The 19549-nt window shown below is 33.3% G+C and overlaps 2 protein-coding genes across 2 annotated transcripts; one reads left to right on the top strand and one right to left on the bottom strand.

The window, feature by feature from the left end:
- The first annotated feature begins 755 nt into the window (after nt 1-755).
- LOC117121059 (V-type proton ATPase subunit G 1-like) lies at nt 756-4947 on the top strand. The gene is made up of 3 exons (XM_033266154.1): nt 756-904; nt 2951-3051; nt 3705-4947. Exons 1-3 carry the CDS (start codon nt 757-759, stop codon nt 3870-3872), a joined length of 417 nt encoding a protein of 138 aa, XP_033122045.1. The 5' UTR covers nt 756; the 3' UTR covers nt 3873-4947.
- Nucleotides 4948-5064: 117 nt separating this feature from the next.
- Nucleotides 5065-18830, bottom strand: LOC117121086 (dynamin-1-like). Its single transcript, XM_033266187.1, has 18 exons — nt 18628-18830; nt 18153-18226; nt 17210-17359; nt 16685-16888; nt 15533-15631; nt 15086-15246; nt 14834-14976; nt 14138-14341; nt 12940-13078; nt 12182-12339; nt 11967-12021; nt 9561-9674; nt 9052-9161; nt 8465-8600; nt 7535-7678; nt 6938-7170; nt 6677-6802; nt 5065-6580 (listed from the first exon to the last, which is right to left on the bottom strand). Exons 1-18 carry the CDS (start codon nt 18828-18830, stop codon nt 6532-6534), a joined length of 2502 nt encoding a protein of 833 aa, XP_033122078.1. The 3' UTR covers nt 5065-6531.
- Between the last annotated feature and the right edge of the window lie 719 nt (nt 18831-19549).

Here is a 19549-nt window from a genome sequence, read left to right on the forward strand (position 1 = left end):
ATGAGTAGTCATATTACACATCATATTTTGGTTTACAATGCCTTTTTTGGGCACACTACTACACACTTAGCTTGTTATTCCAATATCATGATCATAAGGTGGTTTTACAATACCATAAAATAAATATTTCCGTTTATATTTCTGTCAACATCTCAAGACATCCCTTTGCAGTAAAACATAATCTTTCTTTATTCTATCAAAGATTCTTACAGAATTGATAATATAAAGCATATCTTGAATTAACTAAGCCAAACCGAAAAAAACGGACGTGGCAGACATTTACTCTTTCCTTAATCAAATCTAAACCGGGGATACTTAGAACAGTCACAATTAGTTCAACTGGAAACGATTACTCTATAATTCAAATTTCCAGTTGTTTTATTGAACAAGTAAATGTATTCTTAAGCCAACTGTCACAATTTTGTTAACTTTCAACTCATTCTTAAAACATGATGCAAAATTCGCAAAAATAAGTAATCAGTTTGCGTAGAGACCTCGTTTATTTGCGCTATATATTAATCCATCTATTATTATTATGTTAATCCTCATGAACTTTTCACCACCAGTACTACTTGCCCTCTGATATTGCATTTAAATATACATGTACTTTATTCCTTCCTCCCAGGGAGTTGTTATTTAGAACAACTCCCTGTTCCTCCTAAATATATAAAGCAAATAATGATTAATATTTAAAAATGTTTGTGAATAAGTAACGGACTCATTCACAAGGTGGTGACTTATTTGTTTATAGGAGGCATGCAAGTAAGCCCTCTACAGACAATGATTGCAGAAAACGTAGATCATCAGATCACGAGAACAAAAATGGCTGCTCAAACTCAAGGAATCCAGCAACTTTTACAAGCTGAAAAGAGAGCTGCCGAGAAGGTTTCGGAGGCGAAAAAACGTAAGAACCATTTATAATACCTAGTAAAGAGACTTGGTTAACTGGAGGGGTTTGAAACTTCAGTGTATGTATGATATATTGCAGCGGGTGTGCCGCTCGGTTAGTTAGGCCTTAGCTTAGGCTAACGAACAAGTTCAATGTGTGTCGATTGCACAGCCACCGGACGTTAGTGAGCTGCTAAATGGTAATTGGATGTAGACCTAGGGCCTAGCCTAGGCTGCATGGTTTAGGGCCGTTTCGGCGATTTATGGAACTCTTCGTTTCATTGAATGACTAATGATTATCATAATACTGATACTTCCTATTAATTGGTTTTTTTTATTGTAGGCCTAGGCCTACTTTTATCTTTGTAAAATAATGGGTTTTAATGTGGGCTAGCCTAGGCCAGCACCTCGATTTTAGGAAATTTTATTGCATGTTGTAATTTTTACTTGCCATTTTTGTTGATTGATGATTTTTTATTGTACTTACTTTTATCTTTGTAAAAATAGGTTTTGATGTAGAGCGCTTTGATATTTTTTTTTTTTTTTGTAAGGGTGCTATATACAGTAAATGTTTATTAATAATAATAATGATAATAACAATTACTAAGTATAATATAATTATTATAAGAAATTTGTAGACCCTAGGTTCCAACTATTACCTTAAAGCCCCATTCCCAGCAAAATTTCAGTTCTTAGAAAAATCTGATTCTTATATGTTATAAAAATTTATAAATATAATACAGAATTGCTAGTTTAACTGAATTTAGGCATTCCTAAACATGAAGAAAATGTTACATAAGACTGAAATTTGAATTTTTTTATGTTTGATTTTGCGATAGGCGCCGGAAACGGGCTATCAACACTGCTAGGCTACATTACTAGCCCTTACCTCGACTTAGGTTCTGTTATCAGACATAAAAACGGGTGACACAATTAAACAAACATACCTTAGGCCTACTCGATCGACCGCAGTGTGCAAGATACGAAGTACAAAAACTATTCTTATTAGAGATTGCACCCTTAATTGACTGTTAAAAGTATACACAAAAGCATCATAAAAGCGAGAGTATTCCAGCGAATACAATCTACACAACCTCTGAATATGCCTAGTAATGAAGTCATCTAGAAAATGATAATCTCCTATGAGAAATACTTAGTCTCTGCTGTATTATTATTTCTCATTTTTTTTATCCTTTTGCGAAAAACTAAAATTTATGCCTTGATATTTTTCCATGGTTTATTATAATAATTAGAGTAATGCATGCATTTTTCGCCGGGAATGGGGCTTTAAAATATAATTAAAAAAATATTGTGGGAAAGGCAAACAAACATGTTTTATTTGTGTCAATTCGTAAAGCCTTGGCCAGGCATAACATACAAGAAACGAGTGTAATTCTCGGTCTTAACAAACTTAAAGTCAGGCTCTGGAGGAAAATTATTGTTTAATAGGTATGTTGTACAACTGATTCTTCTAAGACACAAAAAGCATATTTGACAAAAAATATGAGATAATGAGATACAGATTTTTGAATATTTCAAAACTGAGGGGAAAATGCGGGTAACCACCCTTTTTTCAACCTTTTTCCCCCCCAGTTTTTAAATTTTCAAAAATCTGCATCTCATTAACCGCTCACAATTGTTTTTGTCAAATATGCTTTTTGTGTAGAAAAATCAGTTGCACAATATATAAAAAATTGTTTTCCTCAAGCCTCACTTTATTAATTCTCACTGGCCAAACTGTAAAGTAAGGCCTGCGCAGGGAATATATAGATGTATTCATCATCCACAGTTTGTGGATGATGAGTACATTGTATTCATCATCACATTTTGTGGATGATGAATACATCGTGGCCTAAACAGATGGCATTCGGCTGCATTTGTGTATGTTTCGTACAAAACCTCACTTCCGAGTATACTACTGTAGTACAGGTGGTGTGGCTCACTAGCTGGCTTACTGCCACTGCACTGAGACCTAACTATCTAGTGGTGGTTGGGCACTTAAATCATCTAACAAATTGTTACCATGTGTGGTTCCTAAATTTCTTTTAATTTTGGTCTTTAGGAAAGGCCAGGAGATTGAAACAAGCAAAAGAAGAAGCTCATGCAGAAATAGAGAGCTATAGGAAAGAAAGGGATACACAGTTTGCAGCTATACAACAGAACGTAAGAAAATCAAGCAGTACATTCATTCTTTCTCAATTACATACTGAGACTTTTACAGTATTTCTTCACTTTTAACAGATTTTTTAGGAATACTGTAATCGTAATTCAAATAGGCCTATATTGTGTAAGCTGAATAATGTAATTAAGTTAAATTTATATGGCAAATAATTTCTACACAGAACTGAAAATAAATATTTATAGATTGTACCTGTGGACTGAACATCTAGGATATATATGATCTAATTGTTCAAATAGATTTCCAAGAAATAGTAACTGGTGTAAAATTTCTATTTCAATCAATGTTGCATCCACCTAACCATCTATTATTTAAAAGCATTAAAAAAAACAATAATAATGGTGGTACGGCGCATTACCTTTTCCCGTCGTAGACAGTTACCCGTCATAGATACTTGCACAGGAAGATTAGCTATTTATTTCAAATATGCATCAAGTATGTGTTTATTTTTTAGTGTTTAGTCTTGGAGATTTATTTTCAAATGTAATACTGTAAAACCAGAGAAGTAGTTGGCAGCCAAGACCCTGTCTGGCAGCAGAGAACTAAAGTTCTATGGGAGTAAATGCTCCTAAAAGCCAACCAATTGAGTATAAACATTGGTATTGATATATACATCTCTCATCTTGTTTCTTTACAGTACATGGGGTCAAAAGGAAGCCAGGCAGATGAAATAGATAAACAAACAACACAGAAGATCTATGACTTACAGCAGAGAGTAAATGAAAACAGAGATGTAGTTTTAGAACAATTGTTTGACCTAGTTTTTGACATCAAAGCAACAGTGCATGAAAATGCTAGGTTGTAATATTAATAGGTGAAATATATGATAGTTCTCTAAAGTTTGACATAGGAAAATGGACTTTGTATGCATGAGAATGTACTAGGTAATCATCAACAGTAAACAGTCTATTTCATGTTTTGATATTGAAATCCTGCAGTAGTACTGTATCTGCACTTGTGATTACTAATTGGTTCATAAAAACTTGTAATTTATTGTACTAGAAAACATAGAAACTAGAGTATTAACAGATATTTTGGTTGGAAAACTATGATAAAATTTTATTTAGTGATGGGTTGGTATATGTCATTGTATTTAATTAATCAGTAATTATATAATTGGAGGAAAAAATCCAATTTAAATTTAATGAAATTTATATTTACTACCACTGGTGTTTTCTGAAGTTAAAATTGCTATGATTTCAAATTAAATAATCAAGTTGCAATACTTAGTTAATTTTTTAAGTGTTAATTTGATTATTTAAAAATTGGGTTTTTATAATATTTAGGTTTATGTTTTATTTATGAGGGATCTACAACTTAATATCGCTATGCAAATCTTGATTGTCAATCATAAATTATATAGGTTTCTGCAGCATTTGTGGCACTAGAGGACATAAGTTCCCTGTGTGACGACCAAAACCCACATTGGTCATGACTTGGACCAGGAAAAAATACTACACAAATTCTATGGGCATAGTATGATCTCCGTCCCAGCTAGTTTGCGCCTGATACCCCATCAGGCAAATTCTAGCACCACCTGTTATTTAGTACAGTAGCAGAAAGAATTGCCTGTGGCTGTTGCTGATGTGTTATCCCTTACTGCTATAGTGTGGGGTTAATTTCCTTGTTATTATGTTACTTTAGTAAACATAATTGGCATTCCATAAATTTATGTTTGTGTTTTTATTAATGGAAACTCTAATAATGATGTATAGTATTCAAATCTTGCAATGTTTATAATAGTATAGAACAAAGAATACATACTAGTATATGGGATGCATTTGGCAGAAGAAAGCATTGTAATGCTGGTTGTACCATTATATTTGTTTGTTTTGTGCCATGGTAAATATTTGAAATAAAGCATAGCAATACATAGTGAACATTGACTTGTGTAGATTGATGCACATCATGGTGTTGCATTCTCCAGGCCAAATGTTGATAAAATGTTACCTTCTTGTATTGTAGTAGTAAAATAACTTGCTAATAACACAATTGACTAGAGTGGTAATATTTATTAAACAATTTTCAACAATCTTGCACATAATGGAAAAAAATTTAATAACACTATCATAATTTATATATTTGCCAGCTTTACTCCCAAATACCTAAACCAACATTGAGCATCCAAAAGAAGCACCGTAGTCTTCAGTTAATCAGTAATGGCCAATAATATAAATATTTCAATAGTTAGGAATTATACATGATTAACTGTTCAACAGGATATTAAAATATACTGAGTACTAAAATATACTGCTAGTAAATTACCGAAAAGTCATGCATATGGTGCGGTATCAAATTAGACCTTGTTCCGATTGGACTTTCCTTAGTCCCAGGAAGACTGACCAATCTGTTTCACCCAAGAACAACAGAAGGCCAATGCACACAGAGCTATCTCATTTCACTGATATTATATTCAGAATGTATCCACGCTAGGACCGACCACGCATGATCAAAATCTTGCTTTGTAAGGCATACATTATTGCATATTTAAATACAAGAGCATACAGTAGTACGATTTGACTAAGGTAAAGTTACCCTTCATGTTAGTCAAAATAATTCCAATGCAAACTTGGTTGTCAGATATATTTCTGTAAATCCAAAAATTTTATTAACACTACTGAAGTAATACAGTACATAAATATACCAGGAAATGTTTTAAATACTATTACATTTTATTGCTGGGTATCTGAAAACTAAATCATATTCATATATATCGAATACATATTAATATTGTAACATTTTAACACCCAACACTTGGGTATAGTGTATTGTACTGAGATATCTATTTCTCTTAGTATTTCTGAATTTCAATTGCAATATATTATATACTTTCTAATATTACTATATATTCAAAGCAGATCAACTGCTATGCTAGCTCTTACCGATATATACTCTAAACAGGTGTCCTCCAGGAGTCCCTTATGTCCTGGAAATCTGAAGGTTTCCCTTATCACGAGAGTGACCAAGCATCTCCCTCAAGTATTTTACTATACTGTAATATTGTCTTCGTGAAGCCATCCGTCCATGTAATGACCACCCATGGAAAAAAAAGTCTCAGTAAATCTGAACTTTCTAAAAAGGATCCAAACATGGAACCTCTGAGTCTGTCCTAAAGTGAATGAGGATTTATCCAGGTTTAAAACAAATGTATAACAGCTTATCCTATATGTTAATATTTGAATATAGAAAAGAAATTTAAATAAGCATTATATTCTTATAAGATCTTTGAGGACATTTGTAGGTTTCTTTCTAATAACTTGTACACAAGAATTAAAATTAAAACATTACATTATTATACTTGATAATAGTTTTGAAGGTCAATCTATTTACATTAGGCACACAAAACATCAGAACCTAGTCTATAGAGGTAACATCACCTGACCAAACATCTACTTGAATTGACACTCATGTCAGATATGCAAATTTTACTGCACACAGGTTGTTTAGGAAGACAAGTAGACAGTTTAGCGCGGTCGTCCTGGAATGGGTGGAGCAGCTTTATTGTCTGGCCGTCTGAAATTTAAATTTAAAAAAAAGTAAATTACAGTTAATCTTTATATCATTTACCGACATACCGTACTTATATTATTTAATACATTTAAGTCTTACCTTGGTACACCAGGAGCTGGTCTACTTGGAATATCTGGTCTGGCGGGAACACTGCGGGGTGGTGGAGCTGAATGTCCAGATGGCCTTGGGGGAGGTTTTCGTCCTGCAGGCTGTACAGGGGTTGGACTGTACAAAAGGAAGAATCAGTAATTATTTTTTATATATATATTTTTCTTGTCTTGTAGTAACAAGACAAGTATATTCCATTGAAAGAAGGCTTCTTAATAGTGTGTATTACAAATATCATAAAAATAAACATACCCATTAGAGAATGGCTGAATAAGGTTATCATTATCCACACGAGGCGGCATCGGCGTGGATTTGGTTTTCATACTTATATCACCAATGATCTTTAGTGCATCCTTAGTTGCATGGTACATCCGGATCATCTCTTCCCGACGCTCGGCTTCTTCTGCCGACTCCTCCATCAGGTCATTCTGGTCCCCAGATGAGTACAAGTAAGCGAGCAGATCAGACTTTATAAACTCCTTAGTCTGGAAAACAACAGTTTATTGGAAAAAGTAGTTTTTATAGTAGTATAAACAGCATAATTATCTGTTGCTAAAATAACCTAGCTTGCATAGAATGTAAAATAACATAATGATTTCAAATGTATTTTTAAAATATAACAATTTAATAATATATAATAATTGTTAGCATTTATGATGTGCTTTCCACATTTAAGTGATGTAAAGCTATTTACCGTTATTGCCTTGGCCATTACTGGAAAAATATTTATAATAATAATGTTTAAAGGTTTGCATGGCGAAGTACAGTAATAACATATATTAACGCTTGCGGTACACCACGTAGATAGTTCTGAAAAGAACTGTTGTTGGTTGAAATAATAATACTTACATCTTTGATCAAAATGCACATGATTGTTTTGGGTACAATATCTCGGACTTGCTTGCTGACTATGGCCGTGTACGAATCTACTAAGTTTCTAATAGTCTCCACCTGACGTTCACGAACCGGATCATTCGAATCCATATCATTCATCTGTATAGAAAAAATTTTAAAATCATACCATATTCAAATTCATATTAATCATAAATTCATATTATTCACTAGCAATACATAACCTATGAGGATGCCCTTGTTGGTCTCGGGCTGGAGCGTCTCAGTGACTGCCAGGCCAACTTATGCATTAGGTTTGCTAAAAAGCCACCCTAAGTGAAAGGTTCTTACATTGGTTCCCCAATGCAATTCGAATCTCAGTATGCAACTTCGAAACATGTGGAGATATGGAAATTTTGGCCGTTCTACCACAAAATTTAAAAATAGTCCTCTGACATATCTCATAGCTCTTCTTGATTCTTTAAGATAACAAGGAAATTAATAATCTAAATAAAATTAATTACAAAAAAACTTAAACTTTAAATTTTGTTTTTCATTCCTGATGATAATTTTTTTCATTCCTGATGATGACATAATTAATGTCGAAATATTGAATCCCAACAAGATGGCGTGTATTTCAATACTTGGAGTATGTATTATACTTTCTTAAATTTTGTAACGTTCACCTTTTCCTCATTTCTTTTTCCTCATTTCTTTTCCCCCATTTAATTTTTCTTTTTTTTTTGTCTCAGGGTTGCTGGGAATGCTCTGGTCCAGGAGTAATATGTTATTGTTGAGGTTGGCTCCACCGACCATTCCAATCACCTGACATTTTAAGCTTGTCTCTTAGAGCTGCATCAAACATAACAGATTACAAAAAAAAATATTAATAGAAATACATATAATATAACATACATACAAGATGTGTATAAGAGACAGTTTACATACTCCTCCTGTCTGGTCATCATCATCTTGGTTCCTTTCAGGGTAAACACCAGCTCTTAAAAATGATGCCTTCCATCTGTAACTGGAGTCCTCATTTTCGCAAGATAATTCCAACTGCTTGTAGTCTTTGTACACATTTCTATGAAAACAAAGTTTAATAATACTGTTATTTATGTTATTTGCTATTGTGCATAAAACCTCTGACTCCAGGATTTGAATTTAAGACCTTGAGATGGGAAAGTAGGCACTAATTAAGTACTAATCTATTCCTTGTTTGAATAAACAAATCAATGGCGATGTTTGTAAACATACCTAAGTGCTTTTTTTTTTGCAGACCTTACATTGAAAGTGATAGAAGTGGTTTTTTTTTTGCAGACCTTACATTGAAAGTGATAGAAGTGTTTTTTTTTTTTTGCAGACCTTACATTGAAAGTGATAGAACTGTCTGTCCTAGCATGCTGTAAAAGAACATGAAACAACAAGCCAGCTGCCACATTCCTTTTTCATTTATACCAGGAATCTACACATGTTGAGAACCCTTTTTGAATTTTGAAATGTCAGTTAGAAACTACATTTAATGATTACCCCACCTGTGATCTGGATTGAAGAGAGCAAATGCATGCTTCTTGGACATGAAACCTTGCTCAAGATCCCGGAGCATCAACCCTTCAAGGGGCAGATAGAACTTCTTTTCTTTCTCCTAAAAAACAAAGCAAGATGTTAAAAAATATACTGTGTATCTGAAAAATAAAAAAGTTAGGATCCAGAAGTTTGAAATAGAAGTGGCCCAGAGAGGGACTTTCAGAGATAGAGGATCGATACTACCTCGGCTCCACTGTGGTTGGGGCTGAAGTAAGAAAATTTATGATTATGGCACCAGAAATGGTACTCTTAGATTCAAAATTTGAGTAGAATTTTCTTTTTTTCTAATTTTTTTTTAAATTTTGAAAAATTTATGAGGGTAGGGGCAGGCCCCCTGGCACCCCCTCCCCCACCTGAATCCACCACTGTGCTTTTCTGTGTAACAACGTCTAGTAATATCATATACACAATATATGATGACAAATTAATAATTTGACACAGAATTCTTGATCATTACCTCTTCATCCTTATACCACATAAAGTTCTCGGCAGTTAATACGAACCAGTAGTCACGTGACCCACCCTTCATGAAGCTGATGTTGTGAAGACTCATCCATCCTTTACAAATTACCTAGGAGAAGAAAAAAATGTAAACAACTTGTTATTGAATACTCTAATTAAATGGTGTCCTGTTTTGGTCTTGAATAATGCATCTCCCATCTGCATGATAGCAGTATATCCAGCCTTTAAATCTCAAGTCTATTTCCTCCCAGTCCTACAAACCTGACTCTTCTCTAAGCAACACAGCATTACAGTAGAAACATTTTTGTTTTAAACAATGGCTTTTGGTGAAAATGTTTACTCTAATTTTGTTATTAGTTAGCATTATGTCAACTTTTAAAAGCCTAAAATATTTCTTTGATATCTGAATATTTGCAATACACTGGTTACTACAGTTAGAAATTTTTTTTTTTCAAATACTGAAAAATTACTAGAGAGGATAAAATATTAAAAGTAAAGCAACTGGTGTTGAGTTAAATAAAAGATAAAATCCAACATTTGAAATGCTCTTTCTTGCTTGCTTTCTTGTTTCAGACAACCACTGTTGTACTATATAATGAGGCATTGAGCATGTTTCTCCAGGGAAATTTTCAGAAAGAAAAAAAAATCTTTTTCTTGGGAGAAAAATATTTATTATTGCTTTCGGTTAAGGATATGTCAAACAGCAAATTTAATCACTATAAAAAGTGGCATATCCCTTCACAAGAAAAACATAAACAAAAGATGCTCTACATAAAATAACTCCCATTAAGAGGGACCCTGGGATTGGAAGGCAAGCTATTCAACTCCACTGGAATTAATAATTCTTATTTGTATTTAGTAGTTGTAAAAGCAGAAATAATAACAAAAAAATTAAAAAATACTTGAAACACTTTTGATGTATGGATTTCCTTCTTAATGCAATGTCTTTATCAATTATTTGAAAACAATATTAAAAGAAAGTTGAAAAAATATAAATTATTCCTAGAATTTATTCACTTTAAAGAAAAATATTTTTATTATATACAGAAATTGCATTGATTGTAACATTGTTAGAATAAAAAATGTTAATTCAGGAATCAATTTCAAATGGAAAACAAAGTGAATGCAACAAAAAGGCTGAGGCCAACAAAATACACAATCCTGCCAAAGACCGCACTGCACTGTGTTTTTACTTACTATATTATCGCTATATTGTCGCCTTTCTTTTTTGGATGATTTCTTTGAAAAAACAAGTACCAGTACTAATAAAATTGATAGCTATTGTCATCTATTTTTAAAATTAGAAATTATTGAATGTTTGTACTATTAATTTACTTTTTATTTAGGAAAATACAGTATTTGATTCTAAATGTTGTTTGAATGTTTGCATAATGAATAAATAATATCTGATCGTAAAATCATATGTCCGTTTTAACTGTAAATTATATAAATAATTAATAGTTTTTATGTTTGCTGTATACAGCATGGATGTGAAAAAGACTGACTATTTCAACACTCTACAGTTTTAGTTGTTCTTGTCAGAACCATCTATTTTGTGTACTGCAAACAAACAACCAATTATTTAATTCTTTAAAATAAGCAATTTAATGTTTTAACTTCATTTTTAGCGGTTATTTTTCAAGATTCTATCATGTATAATATAGCTTTCAAAATGAAATATTTAATACATACATATCCTACACCAAATATAGTAAATTATTTTTCATAACTATACATTACTTGGCCTATACTTGATCAATACAAGTAAATGATTAATGTTTTTGTATATAAATTATTAAAATGATATGATGGATGCATTTAGCTATGAAATCTATACATGATTATGCATTAATATTTAAATTTAAATAGGGCTTACACTTTACATAGATTATCACCTTTGCTTCTGCTAAGTAAGCTGGTGGTGACATGTTGGCATCTATGTTCAATGCATGTGATTTATAAGAAGTTTTATACTGTGTTACAGTTACTTTAATCTAAACAGACACTAGACAAAGTTGTTAGATTTGTGTACTACAGAACCTTGAAACACTATATGTTGAACCTTGAAACACTATATGTTGAACCTTGAAACACTAGATGTTGAACCTTGAAACACTAGATGTTGAACCTTGAAACACTAGATGTTGAACCTTGAATACACTATATGTTGAACCTTGTAACACTATATGTTATGTTGAAACACTATATGTTATGTTGAACATTGAAACACTATATGTTGAACCTTGAAACATTATATGTTGTTAATGTTTTTGTAACTAAAGTTAAAATGAAGCATACAAAAACAAAAAATTGGTAATGGTAAATGGTGACATTGATAATTATGGTACTGGTGGCAGTAAGCCTCACCATCATCATTAATACTCAATTGGTATAAACTTACCTGGTTACCCACACTTTTCTTCTCACCTGTCCTCCGATCAGCTTTATTCTGAGCACTAAATAAAAAAACAGACAACTCTTAGATAAGTAAATATATGACCAGAATTTTAATACCGTAAATATATAATCTTCTGTAATGTAATATATTTGTGTACAGTATATGTGATATCAAATCAAATTGTACAAAACCAAAGGAAACATTAAGTGGAAACTAACTTTGTAAAGCCAATGAAGTCCTCGTTGTTTGTATTCATGTAAGCTAACTGTACATTAAATAGCAGGGTTACATGGTCCTTTGTGCGTTGTTCACGCTCTCGAATGTGCTGCGAGATGATGCGCTCTGTTTCTTCACGTAATCTAGGATAACGCGCCATCTGCATCAAACATAACAGATTACAAAAAAAAATATTAATAGAAATACATATAATATAACATATTATTGTACTAAAAGAACACATGAGGAAAGCAGAAGGAAACGGCGGAAAGCCTAAACACACATGGAGCAAACAAAGAAGTAAAGCTCTGTAGCCAATCAACAAAACAACCAACACTTTGATCAATGATGATTGAGGGCCTGAATTTGAAGGATGGTGCGAAGGCTAATGCTTGGACTAAGACGAAAAGATCAAAAGATGAAGAGCAATGTATTGTAAATAATGTAAAACACAGCTACTCTACTAACAAAAAAAAATCAATCCATCACAGTTACACAGTTACATTACAAGTTTTCATCAACACAACAAAATGACAACATAGTCTGTGTCTGCTCATAAAAACCACAATTTTTTTTTATTATACAGATGGTGTGGCAACTTCATGCTCTAAACATTGTTTTGCTTTCATGAACATGCAACTGTTTGTGTCACTTTCTGAAATGTCTAATATCCAATACATGTCTAGCAAGAAAGCAAATGTAGAGAAAAAAAAAAAATATATATATATATAAATTTTTTTGGTCACATTCTGCTTAATACCTTTTCTCCACATTTTCTGACTATGTCGTTCAATTCTGAGATGACCATATCACAACACTTGAGGGCGGGCTCCTTCAATCTTGCGATCTGTTTTTTAGTGATGGCTTCAAAAGCCATATCTGGAGTGAACAAACCAACTCTGTGGAGCAGAAAATAACCAAGTAAATTAATCTATAACCAGACTGTTTGGTTTAAGCAGTTATCTATGTCCTTTTTTTACATGTTTTTTTATACTTTTAACATGCAATGCTAATTTATTTTTATTTTAAAGCCCCATTCCCGGCAAAATTTCAAATGTGATTTTTATATATGCTATAAAGATTTTTGCTGGTTTAACTGAATTTAGACATTCCTAAACATGAAAAAAAATGTAAAATAAGACTGAAATTTGATTTTTTTGTGTTCCACACAAAAAGTAATGTGGATGGATTTTTCATGTTTGATTTTGGGATAGGTCTGCAAAGAAATATAGTAGGCGCCGATAACATTTGCCTATCAAACACTGCTAGGCTAGGTCTAGCCTTACCTCGATTTAGGTTCTTTTATCACACATAAAAATGGCCAACATGATATTTTCAGTTGCTAGTATTTTCCATGATTTATAATAATTACAGTAATGAATATGCATTTTTTCTATAAAAAATTCATTTTTTAGTGCAATTTTGCTAGGAATGGGGCTTTAAGGACAAATTATTTTAACTGTATTGATAACGTTTGATGGTTTTCAGAATTGAAAATGAAAATGAAAGAAACTACTCTTGTTATTATTATTTCATGTAAGGTACATTCCTTTGTTTTAGTTGCGGTAACCTTTCAACTCCAGTAACCTGAAGTGATCTTAATGATTACAATACACAACAACACAATATACAATACTTTACGAATTCATAACTTTTTGATGATTCACTGAAAATCAAATGGTGTTAAAAAGATAAATACATTTTAATCATATTAATTCTTCACTATAACAGTAAACAGGCATGTAACTGAATGTATAAATAGAATAGTAGATGCAGAACAAACTTAAAATTAAAACATAATCACGTATAGATGCATATGTGGCGATATGCTGCAATAAAGCCCAATCATGAACACAGTACACTGGATGTTTATATTTTCATCAGATATAGGATTAATGAGATCTAAATTCTAACATGTGTGATATTGCTTTTTTGAAGAATCTCTCATTTTATCTTACCGTACACCAAGCGTATTCTGGATTGTGATGCTTATTTCTCTCCGCAGTCTTTTTTCATCGTACTCCATTTTAACAATTTCAAATGGAAATTGAACATGGAAAATGCGGTTGATCTTGGCACCTGATGATAATTCCGTTGTGTCCACTTTATCACCAGATCCAACAAGTATTCTGTCAAAAGTCTCTGAAAACTGCTGTACCATCCTATAAACAAAATATAATGTACTAATTTTAAATAAACTTTTATCAAGCTATAAGTACCTTTCTTTAATATATTATAAACCAGTCACTCGTCGCAAAAATAGATTTTTAGTTACTAATACAGTGTTGAACAGTAAAATGAGAGCTATAAAATGGTAAAAGAATCATTTAAATCTGACATTTCCTTAAGTTACAAGTGTTTAAACATACAGCTGTTCAAAGAACAATATTTGAGAAATCAGTCCTCAAAGTTTATTATTTCTGGCATTTCTCAGGCAGAAACCATCACCAAATCATTAAAAAATGTTGTTATGAGCTACGCTGTACTCAGTGAGCTAAGCTGGTCTCAGTGAGCTAAGCTACTCCTGTCTCTTATACACATCTAGATGTGTATAAGAGACAGGAATAACTTTTGTATAAATCATTATATTCAATAATATTAATAGTCAAAATAATTTGATAAATTCTTCATTGTGGTGCATAGTGTGAGCTTACTGCAGCAATGCCTTGGTCTTCCTAGCAGGGTCATCAGCACGAAGGTTCTTATACTCGCCAACATCTTTCTCCAGCAAAAGCAACTGTCCCTGAAGTTTGTTGCGTAATTGTGGTATTGTGTCACAAATATGATTTGTTAGTTGCTAGAAGAAGGTAAATAAAGAAAATAATTAAGAAATCCAAATGAAATAAATATGGGGTATTTATATTCAATGTATTTAATGTAAGTAAAATAAAAAGAAGCCAGTCTACCTGGTTCAAAACTTTCTGTAAATATGGAGTGCCCATCTTGTTTGCCAAGTGCCTATATGATGCATGACTTAGGAAAAACTTCCTCTCAGCAGCCAAAGCTGCTTTGATGTCCTTCCTGCCATCAATATCTTTTTGACTTCTGTTGACAACACCAACATACCCTAACAAATGAGAATGTGAAAAAATAAGGTAATGAGACAGCCAGAGTTTCCTTAATTCACTAAAAATTTAAGAAAAGTCCAGAAGGAACTGCAACTACCAACATTCTTTATCAGACACATCCTTTACACGATCCTAATTTCTTGGCTAAATAAGTTTAAAAATCTAAAAGTGTTTAAGAATTTTGAAAAAAAAAAAAATATTAAAAGATGGAGTTGGGAGGGGGGGTTGCAATTTATCAATTCAAGCTATTTCATCAAGAGAATTTGCTATTTTGGAAGTAAGTACCTCTTCTTAATGGAAGCAGTCTATTTTCTAGGATGTCTCTGGCATCGGTTCCATCGTCCATTAAATCCAATTTAGTTATCACACCGATAGTACGAGCGCCTAAAATACAGAAAAGATAAAAATAATATTAAATACAGTGAGTAGCTTCAACAACATTCAGTAGAATAATCAGGAAATGAAACAAGAACTAAAATATTTTCTCATCTTAATGCTTTAATTTAAAGCTAATAACTTCCTTAAACATACAAAATAAGTAATTCAAATATTGAATAATATTTTTCAAGGTTAGAAATCAATATATATCAGTGACGATCCCAGTATTAGAAATAGGGGGGGGGGGGGGTCCAGGGAGGGACTTTGATAGGGTTTATACCACTATACCATAACCAAAAATTAGGATTATAGAATCATAGCAATCTACTGTAGATGGCCGAAAATGGCACTATCAGAATTTGAATATCATTTTTTCTGCGACTGTCTATAATTTGGCTTTCGTTTGCAAATTATAAAAATTATAAAGTTCTGAAATATTGGCTGGCAAAAAATTAACATTTCCGGGTTTTCAATCAACTTCAAACATGATAATTGATACGCAGTTTCAAGCTAAGATTTTTTTTTAAGTACGAAGGAAAACTTTATGAGAATTTAATTGAGCAAATCAACAGTTTGGGTTATGTTAAGACACAGCGAGTTATGCTAGTGTAACATTAATCAAGTGGTGTGAACTTGTGCATTGTGTAGCGAACACCAGTATTAACGTGTAATCACTGGCGTACGATAATCCACCAACAGACCTCTGATTAGCATATGCCACTGAGTTATGACAGTCATGCATCATTGATTTTGAACTTGGCCAGGAATTGACCAATCACAATACGCCTAGATGTAAACGGGAAATAAAATGCGCGATTACGAATACAAACATTTCATGCGAATGCTTACGCTAGCATTCGTTAATTGCCCAATCTGGACATCACGCTAGTTATGCCACAGATTAACGTACGCTTGCCGTTAGATATGCCGGGTGTATCTCTCAGGTCTGAACGTAGCCTAAAATTTTAACATAAAGCTAGTGTTGGCTTTTTTTCAAAGTAATTAAACTAGAAAATAAAAGTAGTGTAGTGTCAAACATTACTCTGAAATGAAGCTCACCTGATTGGTCAACCTCCTTGGCGATCTTGAGGGCGTCTGAGTTGGCAAGATCTGCATTTGCTGGCGACACTGCAAGGATTAATGTGTTTTCCTTTGTGATGAACTCCATCAGCATACTACGAATCTGCATTTCAATATCTGCTGGCTGATCTCCGACAGGAACTTTGGTCATGCCAGGCAAGTCAATCAATGTAAGATTCAAAACTGAGAAGTAAAATAAAAGTTATTTAAGCTGTCTAAAACTTTCACTTTTAATTCTATATTAATGGTATACATTGTTGCTTAAGTTCCATTCCATAAATCCTCCAATAAAGATGTATTTCAAAACTTTAATAGCATCTTTAAAGAGACGTAAAATAAATTTTTAACCTTTTAATGTCTTTACATGTTTTTTACCAAATTTTCCTGTAAATTTGTATTTTTTAATGTATCTGTAAATTTCTCCCAATTCAGTTTGATTGTAACTGCTATGAGAAGTAAAATTATCTTGAATCTTAAACTTGAATATCTGAAACCATTACAGACCATTTGGAGAGTAGACTCTGAGGTTGATTGGGGCATTTGAAATGCCTTTGTTTGAACCGGTAGCTCGGTCAGTCTCTGCTTCAATTTCTTTCCTAACTTCATCAAAATCAACAAACTTTTTTCCTTTGCAATGCAGGAACTCAGCATACTCTATAAAAGAAAAGGAACTAGACATTAATAGGAATAATATGACATTCATTAATTGCAGTTGATAAGAAAAAAAATTATATATATGAGCCAAACAGTAGAGCATATAATCAGAATTTAAAAAAAAGTGAAGCAGGGAGGTTTTGGGAGGGGAGTGTCTCAAGCTTACATTGTACATTTTTACAGTAAAGTATTTTAGTAAGCAAATAACAATTAACATCTCGACGAGATTTGATTGACAGATAAACCGACTAATTGTCGAACGTCATTTAGTCACGTGATCAAAAACTTTTTCTCGGACATTTTAATTTCCTTGGACAGCTGGTTTAAATGCGAAACATACGTGAGCCTAGGCCTAGATGTCTATTTTACACGAGCAGTGCGCATCAGTGACTTGGCCTTTGCCGACAACAAGGTAACTGAATGCGGATTTTCTCTCTTCCTTTGGGAGCGAAATACAGAGGCTTTTACAACAATTTCCCCGCCATGTTCCATGAAATAGATTAACACTATGAATATATGATTCATTTGCATACTGCCTACCCTGAATTCTCTTTCTTAAAGAAGGTTGATAGCAAAGAAAATCTTCGCCAACTCGGTAAGTCTAGCCGCCATTGTCTAAGGTTTTTGTGACTTTGTGGGCAGGGCTTCACGTCCTCGTCGACATGTCAATTGTTTTGGCACTGAATACTGGGATTGGTGGTGGCACACATGTGCAGGTTTGCCTTCTACAATAGATCCTCAAAACTTCAAGATTTTACTTGACAATGGAACACCTGAAACGCTTTTCAATTACCTGCTTTATTGTGTAGCAACTGAAGAATCAACGGTCGCCTTGTAACAATTCCTGAGCCACGAGGTAAAAAGTCCCTGAAAAAGAGAGACATCAATTGAACTGTTTATCACAACTTTACTTTAAAAGTATAATGGATTTAGTGTAACACCAAGGATAACCGACAAAAGTTCAAAGACGACTTATTTCCAGTGGTTATTTGGGGAGACAATCCCTACTCTTTCCAAAAGGTGTACTGCATTCCTTAACATGCACAAGGGCCATATTGCACACAGGAGCATTGGCTTAAACCTCTCATCCGAAAGAAGGTGTGCTATTGAAACTTGCATTTTAAACACAAGGAGAACAGAGTGGGGGCTGTCTCTTATCTCCACGGTTCAGTGCACACAAAGTGGCTATCACAGGGTTGCCTATTGAGCTAAGCTACTCTCTTTAAAATTATAATGAATAATTTGGATCAAGTTTTGATTACTATTACACTTGTCCCAATTCTAAGCTGACCCTAGTCTGAGGGCAGAAACTTTGGTAGTAGGTACTGAGCACAGCATTAAACAAATTACTGTATAACCAGGGAGTTGTTATTGTGACTGGAGATCCAACGCTGGCCTCTAAACAGCGATCATAGCCTAAAGGTACAATAAACCTATTAAGAACAAATGAACCGCCAATTACGAAGGCCATTTATGAGCAATAACGAGGCCTTTGATGTACTATCATACACACCGGCTTCAACAGCGCAGCACCGCAGTGGGAGGCGAGGACATGAACAACAAACCAAGTGCCCGATGTTACTTCGATAGTAAAACCCTATGCGCAGTTTAAAGTTCATAGTTCAACTATTGTTCTTCGGATGCTCTGTTGATCGGCATTTCGCGGCCTATATTTCACAGAAAAAAGCAAAAAAATCCGATAATTTTTTGGTTGTCTGTATTCATACGAAAATATAGCTATCATTTATAATGTCTATAATATTAGATGATTTTTAAGCACGATTGAAACACTTTCCTAACGGTTCCTATCGATGAAACCTGGTGTTCTTGGTGCGTAAACATGTGTTCGTACTCAACGATAAACTGTGCCCAAGCGTGTTCGTAGAGAAAACCTCATTATAAATTCGATAATTTGGGAGGCGGTGACGTCATTGAACATGGTTTTTGTTGGCGATAGTTCCTGTTTAGTGGCATAGGTCTGTTTTACATGTATAGGTTTCATGGTTTCATGATTTAATGATAAGGAGTGGGTGTGTGTGTGTTATGTTTTTTTTATATTTCCTGGTGTTCCTCTTTTAATTAAATGTTTATAAAATTAGTTTTAATGCTTTACTTTATTATTTTCAGATGAATATTAGTGCAGTGTATTAAGCAATCCAACTAAATAATATGACAAAAGTATGGCGTTAC

This window comes from Anneissia japonica, unplaced genomic scaffold (genome assembly GCF_011630105.1).
Source record: "Anneissia japonica isolate Jap-2015-1 unplaced genomic scaffold, ASM1163010v1 scaffold1606_len605190_cov180, whole genome shotgun sequence".
Lineage (NCBI taxonomy): Eukaryota > Metazoa > Echinodermata > Crinoidea > Comatulida > Comatulidae > Anneissia > Anneissia japonica.